This window comes from Panthera leo, chromosome B4 (genome assembly GCF_018350215.1).
Source record: "Panthera leo isolate Ple1 chromosome B4, P.leo_Ple1_pat1.1, whole genome shotgun sequence".
Classification (NCBI taxonomy): domain Eukaryota; kingdom Metazoa; phylum Chordata; class Mammalia; order Carnivora; family Felidae; genus Panthera; species Panthera leo.
Window position 1 is genome coordinate 13,296,160 of NC_056685.1, and position 21,112 is coordinate 13,317,271.

The following is a 21,112-nucleotide window of genomic DNA, read 5'->3' on the forward strand; positions in this document are numbered from 1 at the left end:
CTGCCTGGCATTCACTCACTCTATCTAGTAAGTGTGACCCGGTTTCCTCTTTAAAGTCATCCTCTCCCACTCTTCACCAACTGTGGCTCCTATGAAACCAGCCCAGAGCTCCATGGACCTCCCTCCATACTACTTACTCCAGGGGTGGTCATGTGACTCAGGGCAGGCCCATCAGTCCACTGCATTTCCGTGTGATTGGTTCGCAGTAGTCATGTGACCCAATCAAGGCTAATGATAGATTTCCTCTGGACTTTGGAATAGGAATTTGACTCCTATTCTTACCCAGTAAAACCTGAAGCGACTTTGAGGTTTGGAGCTGGTGCTGTCACACGCAGCTGAGACAGACATCCACACAAAGAAAGGCAGAGCCAAGAGATGGACTGATACTGAGTCCCAGTGATATCATTAGAGCCCCAAATCCAAGCATTCCAGAAGACAGCTTAACCTTGGACTTTTCAGCCTAAGTCAGCTATTATGTTCCTTTTTCCTAAACACACACACACACACACACACACACACACACACACACACACATTTAGGGGCACCTGGGTCCTCAGTCAAGGCTCAGACTCAATTTTGGCTCAGGGCATGATCTCTTCCTGGGATGGAGATCTGTGACAGACTCTGTGCTGTCAGTGTGGAGTCTGCTTGAGATTCTCTCTCTCCTTCTTTCTTTCTCCCCTTCCCCCCAACCCTGCCTCAAAATAAATAAATAAATAAACATTTTTTTAAACCACGAGGATTTAAAAAATAAAAACCCATTTCTATCAGGTTTTCTGTCACTTCTAACAGAACCAGCCAATGCACCTCAGCTCTGGGCAGCCAGAGTGGGCTGCGTTGGTCAATAGCTTCTGTGCCTCACACACTATCTTGTATTTTAATCTATTTTTAAATGGAATATGACAGGGATGATGCACTGACAAAGTGCTCAGAGGAAGTGCTAATACAATTTGGCAAACAACTGAGCTTTTCATCTATTTCTTCTGAGGTCTAATTCCAAGATGTTTTACTGAGAGGTCATGAGTTTTGTATTCTTTATGAGATGGTCAGTCAGGCTCGACCGCAAGAGGAGTCAGAGGAGAGGAAAAGCAGGAAAAAATAAGTCTATCACCCTCACAGGTCCTAGAAAAGAGGCTCAGCCCACCTCGGAGGGCCACATGGGAAAGACACCAGAGTGGTTGGGGGCAAAAGACAGGAGCTAGGGGAGTCTTTAGGACACGGACTTTATTGGGTTTTCCACAAGGGAAAGGCAAGGCAGGGTGCAGTAAATAGCTTAGGATTGGCTACTTTAAATAATTTCAGTGGGCTTTGAGCCATAGGGATGGTCGCTAGTTGCCTGGTACCTGGCGCTGAGATAATTAAGGCAGAGGGATATTGCCTCCTGGGGTACACAGGCCAGACAGAGAAGGTCCAACTCTAGATTGGTTAGTTTGCCTCGTGCAGGCACAGTCCAGGCTGGACCCTTTGCTGTCTCTAAGAAATGGCTAGCAGAAAGGTTTTTGAGATATGTCAAAACATTACAATATACAGAAAATTTAAAATATTTGCAATACATCACACTAAACCACAACCTGAGTATGTTTACAATGAGTGAGTTCAAGGTATGTTTTAGTACAAATAAGTTTTTTCCCCTAAGATTCACCTGTTTGAGCAATAGAAAATCAGTCAATCAACCAATCGATCAATCATTAACTGTATAAGCTCAGTGACATACTTTGAGTCATTTTAAACTGGCCTCACAGTGCAACACTGACAGCTGGCATTTCACTCTAGGAGAGCAAGTTTAGAAACAAGATGGTAGTTCAAGAGAAAAATAGCATTCTTGACCAAGAATTAAGGAGATTTAGTCCCATTCGTCTCCACCTGTTGGAACAAGTACATGACTGACTCTTGGCGTCAACTTCCTCCATCTGGAAAATGGATTCCAAATATAACCATCCCTTCCCAAGAAAGTTGAATTCTAATTTTAAATAACTGCTTCCCTGTCACCAAACGTTTGAGGAGTCTTCAAGTTTTCTCTCTTTGGACTGTACTACAAAGAATGTCTTTCAGTGTAAGGGTTTTTGTTATTTCAAATTATTTTGGATTAAAGTTTCAAGGGTAGGATTTTGGATCAAAGATCATGAATGTTTTTGAGGCTCTTGATGTAAAACTCCCCCCCATACAAAAAATTACAGTAAATTAATGTGTTAAAATGTGACAGTTCTGTTACATCCTCTCTAGCAGCATCTAAGTCCACATTTTGATGGATATGAAGAGTCTGCCATTGGAGGTAATTTTAGAAATGGATATCCAACACTCACCATATTCCAGTGCCAAGAGTATCTCTCATTTCACTTGTTTTATTTTGGCACTGCATTGCTACTAGTAAATACATTTTTAATCTTCCATGGAATCCCATATCTAAGCCTTATCTATGCCACTATTTTGTAGGATCTTCCAGGGCAAAAACTATGCTTCCTCTTCAAGCTTCATTCAGGCTCTACCCTCTTTGTCAACAGGTGCCTGTCAAACAATTGTTGAATGGATTCAATTGTTCCCCTACTTTACACTTTTGTTTAATATCCAACCCAGTAACACAACCCACAATGAAACTTTGAACATTGTCCCTCCTAATAACAAAGATCAGGTCATAGTTTCTATAAGAAGGCCTTCCTGAAGCAGCTCCCATCTCCATCCCAAACTCTACCCCACTGTGTAGTAGTTCATTAGTCCTCAACAATTCTCTGAGGTAGGTGACCTTATTATCATCAGTCCTGTTTTATGGATGGAGAAACAGAGGCTCAGAGGGCTCATTCACCCTGTAGTGGATACTATGATGTGACACCTGGAGGCTCCCTCAGGACTGAAAGATTTATTGTCAGAGCTACAAGAAATGTGGTTAGTAGACAGCACTCAGCTGTCAGCATCCTGGAAGAGAATTGCCAGGGCTGGTGGCACTTGGACCTGTTGACTTGAAGACAGAGAGGCCCAGCCCCCTCACTTGATCTCAAGACAGCTCTGAAGGACCCTCCTAGCTCCAGAGCTCCCTGTTGGTGGAGGGCTTCATTGAGAAACTTCATTGTATCCCATCATTTCTCTCTGCCTAACCCTTCGTCCTTCTCTTTCCTTCCACAAGGGTTGATCCCCAAAGCACTCCCTAATGAACTTTGCATATGTTACTCTCCATTTCAGAGTCAGCTTTCCAGGAACCCACCAACACACCCAAAGTAACATTTCCTGGAAGTGCCAAAAGGGAATTCAGACCCAGGTCTACCTGGCTCCAAGTCCGATGACAAACCACTATACTAAAATCCCTCCTTAATATCAATCAGTGTCTCGCCCTTGTTCAAGCTATGGATGCCTGGGCCCCGGCTCAGTTTCTGATTTGCTAATAATGAGGTTTGGGGTTACCAACCATCCTGATTTGCTTGGAACTGAGGAGTTTTCCAGGATGCAGGACTTCTGGTGCTAAAACCAAGGAAGTCTTAGGGAAACTGAGATGAATTGGTCACACTAATTGGGAGTGTGACCCTGGTATCTGCTATTTAATGACCTCTAGATGTTTCTGATGCACTGAAAAAGCTTTAAAAATATTGTATATTTGTAAAAGACAGTCCTAATTATGGATGTGTTTTTAAGCTAATATTTTGAACTCTCTGTTAGGCACTGCCTCTAAGAGCTTTACAATCTGTTTAGCAAATATTATTGTCCTCATTTTACAGATGAGGAAACTTAACAAGAAAGATCAGAGAAATTAAGGAACTTTCCCCAAGTCACACAGCTAATAAGTGAGCCTGCAGAAAAACCCCATTGTTCTAGAATGTATGCTCATAACCACCTCTCCATAATGTACACCAAATGACTTGTTCTCTCTAAATTTCCTCATCTGGAGATGGAGATAATATATATGTACATGGGTTTTTGTGAGGGTAAAATAAATCTGTACAGCATCTATTCCAATGCCTGCTGCAGAGGGAATATATATTATGCACCTTTCCTTTTCTTCCAGTGGAAACACTTCGTTGGGTTGTATGTCCATTTTTTTTGTCCACTGGACCACTAAGGAAAGGATTACAGGTCACCCACCAAAAGCTCTTTCCTGACTATATTTAGAACCTAGAAAAATTCACTTTATGTCAAAATATATTTACTGAGGAACTTCCATGTTCATGGAACTATGCTAAAAACATGGGGAATGCCACAGTGAATAGAATATAATCTTGGGCCTCCAGGAACTCATAACCACAGGAGAGACATATGACATTGATCTTAGTTTTCTTAGGGAAAGAAAAATCCTAACTCTAACAAATAACTTTTTCTCCCCTCCTCTTCACGTGGTGTCATGTGTAAATCATGTAGGATAAGGAGTAGAAAGAATCTCAATATTGGAACCCGAGAGAAAGAGCTTGGTTAGCACTTAGGACTAAGGGAAGGGTAATATAAATACGTTGGTTCACCCATGTCCTCAGCTTCCTCTTTCTGGGTGGGCAAACACAATTCCAAAGCTATGAACAAGTCTTTGAGCCTTCAGAGAAGTGACTATGGACCCCAGTGCACAGGTGAGGTGGCAGAAGCATCCAGTCAATTTTAATACATGCTACACAGTTGTCATTTTAAAGAATTAATGCAGCAGATACAACTATTCTGAAATGTGCCAAGAACTATAGAGCAAGTGGATGGAGACAGAAGCAAAGCCCATTGTCATCTCACAGGGTGGTGGAAGGATGTGGGCCTTGGAGTTAGGGACACTAGGGTTAAAATCCTGGCTGTGCCTTGTAGGAACTCTGTGAGCCTCAGTTTCCTCATCAAAATGTACAAGTAATCACTTGATGTCCTTGCAGGACTGCTGTGAAGGTTAATGAGATGACAAGTGTAAGAATATCATACTAGTCACTATTAACATGAGATAGAGTGGTGACTGTCTGCTCATCCAGCATCCACCCACCGCATCTGGTAAGAGCTGTCATCTCCTGGCCTCAAGGATTAATCCAGGTAAGAGGATATAACTTAATTTAGGCTAGTCATCCTGACTTTACTGGGACTTCTCTGCTTGGTTGATGGATGTCTTACAGTCTTAGGTAGGAGCCTCAGAGCTAGTGACAGTCACATCCTCTGAGATAGCTCAAGAGAATGAACCCAATGCTCAATGAGAAGCAGAGGCAAAAGGCAGAGTGGGAGCTATAATGGATGGCGGTCCTGTGTCCTATTCTGTGGTTTATTATTTCTATATTCCTCTGCCAAATCTATCAGTTTAGGCTACCCCTAACTTCTTGCAGCTCAGAGAATGCCCTTTCAGATAATTGTAGATGAAGAGGAGCCCAAGAAGACTGAAGGTGTCATTGCCAACCGCTTCAGCATCTCGCTCCAGCATGACTGGGCCCATAGAGGATATTCTTCAGGAGCAAACACTGCAATTCACTAAGTTACCTAAGATCAGGGAGACTCTGGGACCTTGACCAGAGGCTTGGTTCATTTATAGCCTACCCTACATGGTGCCCTAGAGTGCTAAGTGCTTTTCTGCTTTTCTTCATCTCCACTTATAGGAAAACTAAGTAGTTACAGGGAAAAGAAAAAGAAAAAGAAAAAGAAGAGGTATTAGATCTCATGCTTGTAAACTTGTAGTTCTCAAACTTGGGTGTGTATCCAAATCACGTGGAGGACATGGCAAAAATACAGAGAACCCAGCCCTTTTCCATTTCGACAAGCCTGGGTCTCTGGATTTTATTTTTATTTTTATTTGTTAGTGCTTTATTTGTATCATATTAACACAGTGGAAAAGCATGCACATTGGAGTCAGACGAATAGGTACAAATCACAGCTCTCCCACTTGTGAGTCATGGGATTTTAGCAAGTTCCTTACGTCACGTGTGCCTGCATTTTCTTGTGGGACAGTGTAGCTAATAATAGCCCTTCCCTCGGAGGGCTGTGGTGTGGTGAGTTTGTTAGTGGGTGTAAATGGAGCGATGCCCGGCACGTGAGGTGGTGGCGGCGGATGGTTTCCCCTTTTAGGGAAGTGACTTCCTGCAAAGGCACCAGCTCTATGTAAGAACGGTTTTGTGTCAGCTCATTTATCCATTCATTGTTTCCACGAATAGGACCCTGGTCAACTGCTTAGTTGTGTTTAGATAAATACTGACAAACGCTTTTAAAAATCTGGTGTTTTATCTCCTTTTGTGGTCCTTAAAGAGATCCCTGAAAGATGATAGTACAGATGGAAAGATGTTAGGAGTCATCTGACATCTCCAAGTGAACCTGTTTTCTTTTCTTGTGTATTTGCCAGTTTCTAAAATGTCATATTCAAAGGACTTTCCTTAATTCATTTTAGGTACATGGTTATAGTTCAGTTCATCTTACCATCTGGAAAGTTCCCTAACAATCAGACTAAAATTTCTCATGTTAACATCTCATTACTTCTTTTTAAATTTTTTTAATGTTTATTTATTTTTGAGAGAGGGAGACAGAGACAGAGCACAAGCAGGGGAGGGGCAAAGAGAGATAGGGAGACACAGAATCCAAAGCAGGCTCCAGGCTCTGCGCTGTCAACACAGAGCCCGACGCGGGGCTCGAACCCACAAACTGTGAGATCATGACCTGAGCCAAAGTGGGACACTTAACCGACTGAGCCACCCAAGAGCCCCTCATTACTTCTTTAAAACATATCCTAAATTTTTATTAAGTTTTTAATTTTAATTCCATGATAATTAACATACAGTGTCATATTAGTTTCCAGTGTACAATATAGTGACTCTACACTTCTATGCATTACTCAGTGTCCACATGACAAGTGTCCTCTTAATCCCCTTCATCTACTTCCCCCACCCCCACCCTCCTCCCCTCTGGTAAGCCTCTGTTCTTTATAGTTAAGAGTCTGTTTCTTGATTTGTCAGTCTCTCTCTTTTTTTTCCTTTGCTTGTTTGTTTTGTTTCTTAAATTTCACATGAGTGAAATCATATGCTATTTGACTTTCTCTGACTTATTTTACTTAGCATTATACTCTCTAGATCCATCCATGTTGTTGCAAATGTCAAGATTTCATTCCTTATGACCAAGTGATATTCCATTATATATATCTATATATATGTGTATATTTCCACATATATATATCTACATATATCTGTATATTTCTACATATATGGATATACCCACATATATCTATTTATATCTACATATGTAGATATACCTATTTATATCTATATCTATATCTAATCTGTATCTATCACTTCTTTATCCATTCATCTATCCATGGACACTTGGGCTGCTTCCATAATTTGGCCATTACAAATAATGCTGAAGTAAACATCAAGGGTCCATGTATCCCTTTGAATTAGTGTTTTTGTATTTTTTGGGTAAATACCCAGTAGTGCAATCTCTGGATCATAAGGTAGCTTTACTTTTAACTCTTTAAGGAACCTCCATACTGTTTTTCCCAGGGGCTGCACCAGTTTGCATTCCCACCAATAGTGGATGAGGGTTCCTCTTTCTCCACATCCTCACCAACACTTGCTGTTTCTTGTGGTTTTGATTTTTGCTGTTCTGACAGATGTGCTATCTCATTGTAGTTTTGATTTGCATTCCCCTGATGATGAGTGATGTTGAGCACATTTTCATGTGTCTATTGCCCATCTGGGTGTCTTCTTTGGAGAAATGTCTGTTCATATAATCTGTCCATTTTTTAATTGTATCATTTGTTTTTTGGGTGTTGAGTTGTATCGGGTCTTAATAGATTTTGGATACTAACCCTTTATCATATATGTCATTTGCAAATATCTTCTCCCATTCAATAGGTTGCCTTTTTTTTATCATTTTATTTTATTTTTTCATCATTATGAGCATATTTGATTAGCTCTCCTGGTGATGCTAATACACACCCAAGTGTGAGAATCACTATTGTAAAGGATGGAAGTTTGGCCCAGAACTCAGATAATATCATCCAAGCCCTCTCTTTTTCTGTCTCTCCATTTGTCTGTTTCTATGTGTCACTTCTCAGGCCCCTCTTCACTGCACAGTCAAGACCACCAGGAGCTCTGGGGCTACATCCTTTCAGCTCATGCTTCAAAGGGGGACAAGGAGTATTTTAGTCCCTGCACTCACATTCAGAGTTCTAGGGGAAGACTGTGACTGGTCTATCTTGATTCACATAGTCACAGCACATGCCTATCAGGGAATGGGGACTATGATTTTCCAGACCCATACTATTGCCCCTTCCAAGAGCTGCTAGAGGGAGAGGTACTGTGATTGCAAGCCTCACTAGAACCTCAGAAAACAGAAAGGCACAGTTCCCTAAGGGAAGGAAGGCTGTGTCCTGAGGTAGGGGAGGAAGGATACTGGCCACATTGCTGTTTAAAATATATACTCCCAAGTAGGCCGAATTCTCCAAAGCCACAGGACTAAAAATGCCTACCATGTGCCAGGAGCTTCATATATGTTACACGTAACATGAGACAATATTTAAAACATTTAACAGTATGGATTAGCCACCAGCTGACCAGAATGGGGAGGGTCCTGGAGGTCCCAGAGGGAGAGGCCTTACTTAGCCCTTTAGTTCCTGGACCGTGCAGAGTTTAGAGGTCCAGGAAAAGGGGTGATGTGGAACATGGATGCCACTTAGGGATTGGAGAACAGTTATTTATCAGTCAACACAATGGTATTTTGATATTGGAATAGCCAACATGTTCTTCCTGATGTATACCTGCTGAACATTTTCAACCCTCAGTATCATCAGCCACGCTTCTAAAATAGAAGTACATCATGGAAGTAAGCTATAATACACCAGAGGTATGCAAACCTCTCTCTAGAGTACCATTACACTCAAAGATTTGGGAAGGAAAGGGGGACCTGGGTGGCTTAGCTGGGTAAGTGCACGACTCTTGGTTTCAGCTCAGGTCATGATCTCACAGTTCATGGGATCAAGCCCCATGCTGGGCTCTGCACTGATGCTGTGGAGTCTGCTTGCAATTCTCTCTCTCTCTTTCCCTCTCCCCCCTTCAAAATAAATAGATATTTTAAAAATATTTGGGAAGGAAAACATTCCTTCCCAAACAAATCTGATGACATTGCAGAAGAGTGTGTAGAACAGACATAAATGTTTAGGATGATCATGAAATGTCAAAAGAAGTTTGGATGCAGGGTCACTGACTTGGGGTTACTTCTATAGACAAGATTGGAAAGCACTGTCAGGGGAACTGCAATGTTGATATTGGTGCCCCCATTATACAGAAGGGGCCCTGGCAGGTTGAGGACTTTGTCTAACGGTGCATGTTTTAAATGGGGGCAAGAATTCACACCATCTACCTGGGGCAGAGGCCCAGGTCTCTCAGCAGTATCACACTATCTTTAAAGTCTGCTCCTTGATGGTGTTATTTTTAGAAAATTCCATCTTAAGTGGCAACAGCTAGTTATCACCTAGCTATACTTGTGAAAGGACCAACTGAAGAGAATTTTGGATAAGGAAGAACTTTGCAAAGGAATGAACAACTGTTCCTCACAGTTAAGGAGGGCCATTTCAAAGACAGGCCATTGTCTGTTTCAAGGTCTAGAGAGCCCCAGGCCAAGAAAACCACAGAACTATACTACGATACTACTTTGTCACATGGTGGAAATTTCAGAACCAGGAGCAGAGGGGAAGTTTGACACAGTCTTTACAACTGTAATTCAGCACACTGGTCCAAAATTTAAAGCTGCAAAATGAGTGCAAAATATTCAAATTAAAATAAACTGTCAGACTCCTGGCAAATGGAAGGGGTAAAATCTGGTTGCCTGTACATGTTGCTATAGACTGAATGTTTGTGCCCCCCTCAAATTCAGATGTGGAAATCCTAACACGCAAGGGGATGGTATTTGGAGGGGAGGGAGGCCTTTGGGGGTTATCAGGTCATGAAGGTGGAACCGTTAGAGGAGATGAGTGCCCTTATAAAAGGGACCCCAGGGAGTTCCCTTGCCTTTTCCACCTGTCAGGACATAGTCAGGAGAAGGCCATCAATGAACCAGGAAGCAAACTCTCACCAGACCCTAACTCTGCTGGTGCCTTGATCTTGGACTTTCCAGTCTCTAGAACTGTGAAAACTACACGATCATTGTTTAAGCCACCCAGTGCATGGTAGTTTGTTAAAGTTGTGTGAGCAGACTAACACCCTAAATTACTGAGGGTTATTATACATCCTGCGTAGAGATTTGTATTACAGATCTTGAATGAGTGACAGGAGAATCATAAAACTCTTCAGCTACTTACAGCATCTAGTTCTACTCCAGAAACACTTGTTGAATGAATAAATGAATAAATAAATGAATTTTTTAAGAAAAAAATTTTCCAAATATTCTTCCTTCCTTCCTTCCTTCCTTCCTTCCTTCCTTCCTTCCTTCCTTCCTTTTCTGTAAAACTGAAACTCCAGGAAGCTATGCGTCTATCATGTGGCTTCAAGCACTAGGAGGCACACTGCCAAATAATCCTGGGAGAAGATGTAAGTTTGAGAGATCACGTACCAAAAGGATTTCCTACATACGCTGTGAATGAGAGAAGCAGGATTTATGTTGGAAATCAGGGCACTAGTTTTTATTCTTCTCCATACTGGTTCACAAAATTAGCAATATCTCATATCTGCCTAGTACCTCTCAATTTATAAAGAGCTGTCCAATACATGGTTTTATTTGACTCCTTCAAAAACTTTGTGTGCTGGGCAGAGCATTATCTCCCTGTCTAGGGAAAATGTACTGTTTCCTCTGCTCATACTTAAACTTCTGACCCAGATGTGTAGGTTTTGTCCCACACTGAACAATTCTCTGACACCAGCTCGGTATTCACAGTTCACTTCGACACTAACCAGAGTTAGCACAGACCCCCCAGGTTAAGGGCTCAGACCCTCCCCCGCCCCAAGGTTGGTCCCACTTGAAACTCCAATCAATAGTAGGTCTCCGTGTTACCCACAAATTCTGTTCAACTTGGTTACAAATTGGAGGTTCCCACAACTCCCTCCTTGGGCTTGATAATTTGCTAGAGATCCCAGAACCCAGGAAAACAGTTTACTTACTACTGCTGATTCATTACAAAGGATATTTTAAAGGATATACATGAACAACCAGACAAAGAGGTACATAGGGCAAGGTTGGAAAGGGTCCCGAGTGCAGGAACTTCTGTCTCCACGGAGCTGGGGTGCACCACCCTCTCAGCAGGTAGATGTATTCACCAACCTATAAGATTTCCCAAACCTGTACTTTGGGGATTTTTATGAAGGCTTCATCATGTAGACATGATCAACTATTAACTCCATTTCCAGCCCCTCTCCTCTTTCTGGAGAATTGGTTGGCAGCAGGGGTGGAGGGGAAGGGAGCGGGAAGCTGAAATTTCCAAGCTTCTAATCATGGATTGGTCTTTCTGGTGAGCAGTCCCCATCCAGTACCTCAGCTAGTGTTGTCTCATTAGAACAAAAGGTGCTCCTATCAGCCAGGAAATTCCAAGCTACTTAGGAGCTCTGTGAAAAACCGGGGCAGAGAACAATATCATACACACACACACACGTGTGTGTGTGTGTGTGTGTGTGTGTGTGTGTGTGTGTACATATATTTCTTACTATCTCACACCCCCATTTTCCATTTGAGGAATTTGGGCTCCACAGTCACAACTGTAAAGAAAGGCAAGGCCAGACACTGTTCACTAACCACTAGAGTTTTCCAGAGCTCCCATCCATCCTTCAGAGTTTAGGCAGAGGGATCAGAATATAGGAGGGGGACCCAAAAGCAGAGAGGGGGCAACGGTGCTACCAGAGACCCACACTGAAGCAGTGTGAACATGTTCTTAGAGCTATCACAAGAATTCTAGAGGTGACTTCTCAGCCCTGGGTTTCATGTCCTGATCAGCCTTACTTGCAGAACTTATTCTAAGCTGAGACATTTATGGAAGCTGGAATTATGTTTGCGTAGAGGTCACACCCCTAGGTAGTGACACCCAACAGCTCTTTTGATTTCCTGTAGAACCTTCCAGAATAACTGAAAATTTGATGGTGGACTTTTTTTGGGAAACCTAAATTTTTCTAGTCCTAGCTGAAACTGAAGCTGGTGGTAAGGAAATTTAGGCTCAATGTCCGGCACCCAACTGCTTTTCCTGAAGTTTGAATCAACAGAGAGTACTATTTATAAATTGCCCAAGTGACCTTAAAATTTTGTCTAGATTCATCCTGGCGAAAAAAAGGCTAAATTGGGGGTTGCTTGATGTCAACTAAGGAACGGGAGAGAGAGAGGAAGGAGAAAGCCGACCTGCTGTCCTGCCTTCTCCTGGGCTCCAGCACTATGCAGGGTCCTGACTAAGTATACATCTTAAAGCAACATCATTTTTAAATATAATTGCACCAGCTCCTTTAATTACAATAGTGTTTTGGAACTCATGGCTTTTCAGTTCCCCTCACAGAAGCTTTATGCTCAAAAAAGACCTAGCAAAGCCAGAGAGGACTAAGGATTTCCCTGGGTCAATATATACCTCTCATCTTTCCGGCTGTGGTCCCAAGAAGAGAATTTTTGGAAAAAAAATTTTTTTCTTCCACCCGTCCTCATTAATATCATTTTAGAAAGACAATGACATCTGGTGGGAAATGAGAGCCACCTGCCAGTCTCACAGAATTGTGTGAAGTTGACGAGGTTCACACGGCCCTGGCCTTCACTTCCTCCTTAACAAAATGGACAGAAATGCAGCCCTTCTCCAGGCCACGGCAATGCTTCCAAATCAAATAAGGGAGGGATTGCGAAAAGCATCCCGAGCTTTTTTACATAACAGAAGGCTCAACATTCTTATTTGGAAAGAGAATTATGAAGGTCAGTTATCTTTTTGCTTCATTAAAGCCCAGGCACCTCCGTGTATATACAAAATCAACACAAATGGACAGAATTCTGTCACCTTGCACACAGTGATCACTCAGCAAATATTTATATTTTGTGGGCTAACCTCACCATATAGACAATTGCAGGTCTGCTTGGAATGCACAGAAAACTCAGCAGAAGGAACAGGTTGGGGGTAGGGCAGGTTATAATGAAAAGTGCTGCTCAGAGTTCTTTTCTTCCCTTTTCATTCCCTTTTCTGCCTATAAATGCTTCTCTGCCCAATTCTTACTTGTGGATAGAGCCTGATAGACCCACTCCAAGACCATAACGGTCAAGGTCATACACATGCACACTCAAACATAAATACACACAAACACACACATAGACAAACACATAAACACACACATACACAAATACAAATACACAAGTATATCCACACAAATGCACACATATGCACACAATTGAAACACACACACATATACACATACTTAAATACACAAACACACATACATGCACACTTAAATACACATACATACACATAAACATAAACACAGAAATGCACATGTACACACGTACACAAACACACACATAAACACACATACACATACTACTCAAACACACATACATGCACAAATATAAACACAAACACACACATACATACACACACAAACACACATATATAAACATATACACATAAACACATATGCATGTACTGACACATGCATGCATGTACGTACACAAACAAGTACACATACAAACATGCACACAACCTACCCAGAGTGGACAACACAACAAGGAATGACCTGGTAACGAAATCCTTCGGTTGCTAAGCCTCCCATGCCTCCTGCCCCTGCCTCTGACCTTCGTATCGGGAACCATGTTGTCTATTTCAGCATCTCTTTTGTCAGAGCTTCCAGAAAGAGGAGTTACTGGGAACTTGAGTGTTAACTTAAGCGATGCCCAAAGTTCCTTTACAAGGAATTAATAACCAGAGTTCCCTTCTTCCAGATGTTCCTCCACAGTCAGGGCGCCCCTCCACCCACCTTCCTGCTGGCGGACGCTTCCCACAGCCGCTGCAGACGTGCTCCAGATGGACCGCTGCCCCAGCGCTCTCACTGAGCCTTGCCTACTCCTCTAAGGGAGAAGAAATGTGCTTCCTGGGGAAGGGGTCAATAGTGGGCTTTAATCTAGAAAACCAGGGAAGAAGTACTATAGTCGAATGGCAAGCATTTTTAATTTCATGGGAAACTGAGTCATTCAACAAGCAGTGATTTGAGCACCCACTCTGTGCCTGTCAGTGAATTCAGTGTGGAAGAGACAAGGGGGACCAACACATAGCCCTGACCTTCAAGGACTCCCTAGAGCAGGAAACCAATCATTAGAACAGGAGAAGCACTAGGGAGGGTAAAGAGGAAGGGACTCAGGAGTCTGCACATGACAAGAGGGGAGAGAAGGACAATTTCTCAGGGGAGATGACACCACGTGGGAAGGGGTGGTTTTCCAGGTAGGGAACCACTTTGAGAAAGAAAAAAAAAAAAAAAAAAAACACCTCTGATATTTTTTGCTTTCAATTTCTTCCTAAAGTTTTTAAAGTATATTTATACCTTATATCTCAGAGACAGCCTATGTACCCTATGTCTTCCATGGGTCCCATTGTTCTCTGCCTGCCTGAGGATAAATCACAGGTTCCCTTGCCCTCTGGCCCCCCGCTGGAGTCAGTCCTGGGGAACAAGGTGCAGGAGGCCTGAGGGAGGATGGTGAGGTCAAGGCTCTTATTCCGCTCTCCCATCAAGGCAGTCTTCTCTAGGAAATGCTCTTTTTTTTCTAGGTTCCTGTTGCGGCTTCCTCTCCACCCTCATCCCTTTGGGTTTAGGAGCAGTAACAGCTCTTGCCCTGAGACTAGTATCCCTTGCGGTTCCTCTACATCCCACCCACACCTAACAAAAGTTGCTTTATTAAGCTCTCTTTGAATTATTCTAATTGGAGGGCCATCTGTTTCCTGTTGGGATCTTGACTGATAGAGCAAATAGCAAATATATCAGGGAGGGCAGGATGCAAAAACTATATAAACGTGTGTGTGTGTGTGTGTGTGTGTGTACATATATGCCAGTGACAGTAGTGATAGTGTCTGATTTAGTCATTTATTCCACAGACATTTATTGATGACCAACTATGGGAAAAATACAATGGATAAGGAAACCACACTTTCTGGATTTTATGAGAGTGTCAGTTACAACATTTTTTGTTATGGTGAGATTATGTATTTTAATTTGGAGTTCATTAAATATGATCTCAATAGCCATGGGCAAGGGGAAGATGAGTACGATGAATCAGTTCTCTTAGTGTTTGTACTCAAGCATAGCTTAGTTCTCTACAGTTCAAGTCAATAAAAGAAAAAAGCAAGTGGAGAAAGTCTGAGATATGATCAAGTACCAGATGTACATTTTTCAGGTTACACTATGGGTAACCTCACCTGCTAGGAGGTAAGTCTGTTGCTTTGGGGTCAAAGCAGTGGTGAAAATGAAGTCTCACCATGAGCCAGACAGCAGAAGCTTCACATACAATATTGAATCTATTCTTCAAGGAAACCCCTATAAACCAGGCATGGTTTTTCTCATTTTGCAGAAAGCTGAGGCTTAAAACATTAAGCAGTGAGCAGTACTAGTTAGCATCTGGATTCAAATTCAAGTCTATATCCAAGACCCATTCCTCTTTATTCTACGTCTCTTCCAGGAATAGACCACTCACGGCCAAGACCAGAGGGTATTTGGTGAATAAGAGACAATTACAGCTTTGAAGGCAAAGGGCTATCCTGCAATTTTGGCTTACTCTCTGTTATTATATCTGCACAGTGAGAAATGGGCTGGGAAACCAACCTTACAGGAATTTCCTTTTGATTCTGCATGGTAGAAATAGACCTCAGCTAACAATCTGCTCTGAGATCAGAGAGAAGGTCAAGGGGCAAACAAAACAAGCTGTACTCCAGTGGCACACCAAGATTTGTTTCTGTGGAGTCTATGGCTCCCTTTGAACTATCTAATAATTATTAGTTTCAGGAGGTAGTAGAGTTTAGCATGTCAATGGGAGGGTATCTAAGGGACACATTTGAAACTTAAGGCTGTCCTGGGGCACCTGGGTGGCTCAGTCACTTGAACGTCCAACTCTTTACTTCGGCTCAGGTCATGATCTCATGGTTCATGAGTCTGAGCCCCGCATCAGGCTCTATGCTGGCAGCGTGAAGCCTGCTTGGGATTCTCTCTCTCCTTCTCTCTCTGCCCCTCCCCCACACATTCTCTCTCCCTCTCTCTCAAAAATAAATAAACATTAAAAAATGTTTTAAAAACAAATTTAAGGCTGTCCTACCTGTGATTAGCTACACTGGGGCTAAGAGTGAGCAGCTTTGCTCTCTGCTTCCTTTGGGTACAGGACAGCCAATCTAATCACACAAGAGGATTCTTATGAGTGGCAAGTAATACAAACGCTTATAAATTTAAAGTAATCCATAAATTTTGAAGAATTCAAATTTAAGACCTGTTGATGCTCTTATAAAAGCCTACTTTCCCTTCCCTTTAAGTACCCATATACCATGGTTTAAGTACCCATATACCACGGTTTATGCCCATTGTCCCAGAATGATTATTAATGCTGTCTTCTTTCATTCTCAGAAGTGTTGTTTTAGATGATAAATTGTCACTCTATTTTTGCTATATATAAGTGATTGATAAAAGAAAGTGAGGCAGTGGGATCCTGAGCTTCAAATACCCCAGGTCTAGCTTCAGAATAAGTGCTGTCTTGCTGCGTATGCCTAGGTTATTCAATTAACCTCTCTGATCCTTTATGTGCCAAGTGAGAAGAAAACATGTGGCCAGTGACTTTTATGAGCAATAACAAGCAGAAATCGTTCATAAAGTTATAGATCTTGGAGCCAGAAACAACCTGGAGAGATCATTTAGCACACCGGGGCTATGAAGAGCCATCCAAAACTCACAATGATCTAGTCAGTTTCCCCAAAGATTTCTATTGTTTTGAAGAAGTCTAGCAACTCAACCCAGCCAAGGTAAACCAAATGATAGAGAGCTGATGGCCTGGTGACTCAAGTCTTTTATCAAGTGGAATTCTAACTACTAATCACGCTTTGTCTGTTTGCTGCATTTGCTAAAAGAAAATATCTAGTGGCCCCAGTGCCCTATTAACAAACATCAGAAAGGTGTCCGTCCTGGATTCAGCAGCGGGTTCTGAATGGGGATTGTACTTGCCACTTCATGAGCAGATTTCACAGAGAAGGGTGGGATGGGGGGACCCCAATCCCAAGGGCCTGTCAGGTGTAACCAGGGGCATCATGCCTGGATCCAGTGATTTGTTTCTTCAATGTCCCTGAAGACTGTCACAGTCTGCTCCTCTCTGTCTTGTTTGCTCTTGCCTCAAGTCAGCTATGTCTCCAATCCCCACTCCTCAACAAGTCCTAGCAATTTTATTCAGATAATGTCTGATAAATGATCAGTTTAGAGGGATACGGGGTGTGGGGAGGTACAAAGAAAAAATAAGCCACCAAAGTGCATGGTATTTGGCCCAAAGCCTAGAAAGGGAGCTGATCCCATCCTTAGGCCTCTACTGAGGGTATAGACAGAAAGGATATAATACCTCAGCCACTTAATGGACAAACTAGAAAAGGCTCCCCTGGTCCCTCCGCTCCTTCATCTTCTTGTAACTTCTCCTTTCCTCCTTGTCCTCATCCTAGACCCCCAACCCTGCCTCCTCCAAGCCCACCTCAGTCCCAGAAATGACACTGGGAAGTTCCTTAAGATTTGCCATGGCTGGAATCTGGAATCATTTCCAGGGCAAGAGTCCTGGGTTTTTTAAATAACACAGGGGTTTGCATTTGTGGAATTGGAAAGTCTGCGATGCCTGCACAACAATTAATCATAGGCCAAATTCAAATCTGTGTGCCAAAAATTTATAAAGTACTGTGTTACAGAATCTGTTTTTCTCCCTCTTATGACAGCTTTAGAGGAACGGAGGAGGGGCAAATAAAAATAGCCACTTTCCAATGCCTCTACTTCTAGGGTAACATATAAGGGTGTCCTTGAAAGCTATATTATCCTTCTGCAAAATGGTTGCCTGTGGGCTTCAGTGTGAGCAACTACCGTTTGAGCATAGAGTTTGTGACATCCATCTCAATGTACTTTCATCCAGACTATCTCTAAGGTTTTGTGCCTTTATCGCCATGGAGCCAATTGCCACACATTGGCCCAGTCCCAGTTCAACTTCTGGTCTTGAAACACGAATACCAAGATTAAAAATAATGTCCATAGTGGGGCACTTGGGTGGCTCAGTCGGTTAAGCATCTGACTCTTGATTTCGGCTCAGGTCATAATCTCAGAGTTATGAGATCAACCCCACATTGGGCTCTGCGCTGAGCATGGAGCCTGCTTATTCTCTCTCTCTCTCTCTCTCTCTCTGCCCCTCCCCCACTCACGCATGCTTATGCATATGCATTCACTCTCTCAAAAGAAATAAACATTTAAATAATAATAATAATAATAATAATGTTCACAGTATTTTTAAAATCCATAAAAACATATCATTCCTATAGTAATACTCCTAAGCCAATTTCGATCATGGTGGATTTGCCAAGAGAGAGGCAGAAACCCACTGTGGGCAGTTCCCTGTGTCTTTTTAATTTAGCAATCAAACGCCCAATTGAACGAGTTATTTGAGTAAAAGGAGAAAGAAGGGATAACGTCAAGTGTAGGTGGAACTAAAATGCAATACCTGGAGGGCTATTGGAGAATATTGGAAACTATTCACCAAATAGTTACCGCTTACACTCACACGTCTATCATACTTAACAATTATAAAAGATAGTTCACATACGTTATCTCGCATGAGCTGTGAAACAGCCCTTGGAGGAAAACACTATCATACTCACTTACCACTTGGACATGCTAGGGCTCAAAAAGGTTATTATGGGGGCGCCTGGGTGGCGCAGTCGGTTAAGCGTCCGACTTCAGCCAGGTCACGATCTCGCGGTCCGTGAGTTCGAGCCCCGCGTCAGGCTCTGGGCTGATGGCTCAGAGCCTGGAGCCTGCTTCGGATTCTGTGTCTCCCTCTCTCTCTGCCCCTCCCCCGTTCATGCTCTGTCTCTCTCTGTCCCAAAAATAAAAAAAAAAAAAAAAAAAAATGTTGAAAAAAAGGTTATTATGTGATTGACCAAGATCATAGAGCTAATACTCAACTCCAGATCTGTCTGCTTTCCACTCTGGGGTTTATCTCACTATAGTCTGGCTATATGCTCCAGTATATCGTGTATAAACTAGTACGCCAGCTTTCAGGGAATTACAGATTAGAAAGCATTGCCCTGCCCTCTTTGAGGCTAAGTCGTAAATGCAAATAACTCTAATACAAAGCAGATGTGACCACTGCCAAAGTGGCATGAACACATGCTGTGGAGGTTTTGAAAAGGATACAACCGTAATTTTGGGGGAGATTCGGAAAATCTTGGTGACAGAAATAGGTTTGCGTTGAAGCATGGATACCGGGCATACTGTGATCAGGTAGAGTGGGTAGGTCGTAGAGTCAAGGGACAACATGAGGAAAAGCAGGGAATGTATGGTGTGTGACGAGAATAATAAGACATGGGTTCTACTCACAGAGCATTTGTACCTCCTAAGGCTTTTGTACCTCCTAAGCATGAGCACCTCCTAAGGCTTTTGATTTAATTCTCAAGGCGTGGGAAGCCCACTTTGGAACTAAAACATCGCCCATCCTGAAGATTAGTCTGCAAACTGTGTGCAGACTGGGTTAACACGGGGAAAGCCTGTAAGCGGGGAGGACAGGGAAGAGTCCATTAAAAAAAAAAAGGGCAGTAATGACAACTGTGATGCAGGGGCTAACTAAATGAGGTCATGCAAAATCTAGGAGAAAATCAAGAGTCAAGAAATAATCCCCAGTGGAAAGGCTATTCTTTGAAGGTGAGCCATTTCTTTGGGCAAGTTATGAAGCTGGAGGGAAGCACCATCACAATGAATGGCCATTAAGCCTGGCATCCCCCAGGGCACCTTGCGAGATAAAGGGGCCTGGCTCCCTGACTTGTAACTTTCAGAACTCCAGAAAAATTGACTGGATGGCTTACTTCCATATGGAAGCCTTGGGGGCATTTCAGTGTCTGCAGAGAATTTAACGTAGGGAGAGTAATTGGTGCCGACATCAGACGAGATCCAATAAAAAGATGAACGTCCTGATTCTAAAATGACAATAAAAATGAGGGTGAAGAAGGGGGTGGCAGCTAAAAAAAAAAACAAAAAACAAACAAAAAAAAAAACCCAGCCTGGGCTTATCTCTGTATCCTGACCTGGATCCATGAAGCACAATCTGCTGCAGGTCCCAGGGCATCCATTTCCTGCCATAAACAACAATGACACTCTCCTTCCCAGATGTCGAAACAGACTAAACCTCCACTTGGCACTGGCAGCTCTGACAGCAGAAGTTACCTGAAATCGCACCAGCCCTGGATGAACTCTCGGCCCAGCCGGTCACTTGGACGCTACAAGCAGGCCGGAAACAAATGGCGCTGGGAGCGGGCACAAAAATTCAGCCGTGCTCACTAACAACCTTCACCTGGAGGTCAGGAACCCAGTGGACAGTGACAGACGCGTGCGGCGCAGGCGCCTATGCACGCGGACGCGCACGCGCACGCGCACGCACGCGCTTACGTACGTACCCGCACCCACATCCCCTCCTTCCTGACGTGGCCTCCCCGCATGCTGTAAGCCAGGGAGCGCCTCGTGTCCTTGGGAGGCTGGAACCGGAAGTGGGACCCAGTCATACTTGCCCTGGAAAAGTGCCCTCTGCTGCTCATTTCTTCTGGAGGTAAGCACTGAATTCATCTCATCTGAGTGGTATTAAAACATTCTTGGGACACCTGGGTGGCTCAGTCGTTAAGCGTCCGAAGACGTCGCCTCAGGTCATGATCTCACAGTTCGTGGGTTCGAGCCCCTTCCCCCCCCCCCCCCCCCCCCCGCCCCCACTGGGGCTCTGTGCTGACAGCTCAGAGCCTGGAGCCTGCTTCGGATTCTGTGTCTCTCTCTCTCTCTCTCTCTCTCTGCTCCTTCCCCACTCGTACTTTGTGTCTCGCTCTCAAAAATAAACATTAAAAAAAGAATTAAAAAACTTTTAAAAATTAAAAAAAAAATTCTTTAATGTCCTAGTTTAACCTCATGTTTCCTGACATCTCGTTAATCTCTTTGGACTCTAACAGACTTGTTTTTAAAAACCCTGGGGCCAGGCCAAGCCCTCCATTGTAAGTGGCAAGGACAGCCCAATCGTA

General features: G+C 43.1%; 1 protein-coding gene across 1 annotated transcript in view; it reads right to left on the reverse strand.

Annotated features, from left to right (window-relative positions):
• FAM107B (family with sequence similarity 107 member B) overlaps nucleotides 1-20,705 on the reverse strand; it is a 160,326-nt gene extending 139,621 nt beyond the window's left edge. The window contains exon 1 of the mRNA XM_042944939.1: nucleotides 20,618-20,705. Coding sequence (XP_042800873.1) covers nucleotides 20,618-20,644 — 27 coding nt within the window. The 5' untranslated portion in view covers nucleotides 20,645-20,705. The remainder of the gene's footprint in view (nucleotides 1-20,617) is intronic.
• Nucleotides 20,706-21,112: the final 407 nt, after the last annotated feature.